Source organism: Argentina silus (assembly GCF_951799395.1).
Source record: "Argentina silus genome assembly, chromosome: 3".
NCBI lineage: Eukaryota > Metazoa > Chordata > Actinopteri > Argentiniformes > Argentinidae > Argentina > Argentina silus.
Window position 1 is genome coordinate 2,615,992 of NC_139657.1, and position 2,073 is coordinate 2,618,064.

General features: G+C 50.4%; 1 protein-coding gene across 1 annotated transcript in view; it reads right to left on the minus strand.

Moving 5' to 3' along the window:
• Nucleotides 1–686: 686 nt before the first annotated feature.
• Nucleotides 687–2,073, minus strand: part of lrrc56 (leucine rich repeat containing 56) — a gene marked incomplete at both ends in the record, with an annotated part of 16,341 nt that continues 14,954 nt past the window's right edge. The window contains 2 exons of the mRNA XM_083665665.1: nt 687–772; nt 1,446–1,610. Coding sequence (XP_083521791.1) covers nt 687–772; nt 1,446–1,610 — 251 coding nt within the window. The remainder of the gene's footprint in view (nt 773–1,445; nt 1,611–2,073) is intronic.

Genomic DNA, 2,073 nt, shown 5'->3' on the forward strand with positions numbered 1-2,073 from the left:
TTTCATCAAAAGCTTGTCTGTATATACACTGTGATGAACAGGATTGATTAGTCTATCGTGTGCTGGTTTTTTATTCAAGGTAGTGCAGTTAAGGTAGCATTTGATTGATGAACAAAACCTGAAAAACACAGATAAGAGATATCAAATCCACTCTTAAAAATCAACAACACATTTACAATAAATATAAAAACTCTCATGTAATTTAAAAAAAACCCACTCAAATTATTCTGGATTAAAACACTTTCAAAAACAAAGCTGTTGTCCACATTGTAAAGTCACACTGTGACTGTGTCAAGTCTGTGTCAGTGGAGTGCAGAGAGATTCGACCAGCAGAGGGCGCCAGAGAACTGACATAGAATGCCCACACACAGCTGGGCCTAAACATTCCATAGATTCTCTGAACGAATGTCGGCTGCAGGATCCCATTCCGCTGGTCACGCAGAGAGGGGGGGACCTCACTCTGACGAGAAGTGACAGGAAGTCACCAGATCTCAAGGGAGCTCAGAAGAGAGTTGAGGAGGGAGGGAGGGAGGGACTGGGAGCTCATCCCTACAGTATCCCTTCCCTCCCTGCCTCTACTCCTGTTGCGGGGGTTATAAAAAAAAACACCCCAACCCCACATACATCCCAGCCCAATGGTGCAGCATTGACCAGCTGTCCTGTCCTTCACCACGGCGCCGGGAGGCTCAGTCTAGGTGAGAGCTCCCCCTGCTGGCCTGGAGGAGGGTGTGGCGCTGCGGCGGTTTCTGCAGAGCCGCTCTGGCCGTGCGAGGACGTGAGATGACCCGCCTCTCCGGAGGCCCCGTGTAGCTGATTGGTTGATGCCTGTTGATGGACGGAACACCGGACCTGTCCACCTCCGTCCTGAAAGAGAGGAGGAGCTGTCAGTCCTCCAATCACAGAGCAGGAGCCTCAAGTCAAGTGGGGGATTCCTAAAGCTCTAGGTTCAGCTTCCAACAACCTCCATTCAGCCTTCATCAGCAAGCTACATTACAGCACAGGCTTTGAGCAAAACATAGCACACATATTGGTATATACATAATGGTGAACATATACATCCAGGACTAGGGTTTGATACCATACGGTTTCCTCGACACAGATTAAGTCTAATCTTAGACTGAAAAGCATCTTCAATAGAGATTGCAGCTTAATCTGTGTCCGGGAAACCGCCCCTTTAAGTGTTTATGAGCAGAGAAGGGCGTACCATGGTTCTCGGAGCCCTCGCACCAGAGGGCTGGAGGCTGGCCGGTGGGGAAGGTGGGTGGCCCGGGCCAGGAGAGGGGCGCTGGGCCTCCCCACCCCCTGGAGCCCCTGGAGCCCCTGGAGCCCCAGGTCCGAGTCTCCTCTGACCCTGCCTGCCTCCGAAGGCTCCTCTCCAGGCCTGACAGCTGCTCCAGCCACCCCTCCACTTCCACCTCCACCTCCACTTCCACCTCCACCTCCACCTCCACTAGCCAGGCTGAGCCTCAGTCTGCGCGCACGCAGCTCTGACAGCCTCCGACCAGCAGGGGCTGCTGTGGCGCTCTGAGGGGGGGACGGGGACAGAGCGGAGTCTGGGGACAGGGAGAGTCGGGCCACCTCGGGGGATATGGCTTCTCTCTGCAACAGATCTATAAATAGAAAGAGTATCCATAGAGGACATGTATACTGCACTGCCCAGCCATTTAAAGGGATAGTTCGTTTTCTTACACCTTATAGTTATAGTTATGGTCTGTCTGTCTCTATAGCTCCTTACCCTGGAAAGTAGGGCCAGGAGAAACTGTAATCCATGGTTCAGAGCTGTTTAAATAACCACGACTCACTTCAGCTAACTTAACATGAAACCAATAGGAGTGATACGGGGCAATTAGACAACGTTCAAAATTGCATCCCCAAATCAAATGCTCAAATGAACTTTCTGACTTGGTTGGTCGTTACTTTGAGGTGATTTGGTTACAAATGTTGAACTATAGCTAATTTCCCCCATCAATCCCATTGTTTACATGTTAGCTAAAGTGAGCTGAAGTTGGTAGCAGCTATGAAGTAGCTATGTTTACATGGATTACAGTTTCTCCTGTCCCATCTGACTTTAAG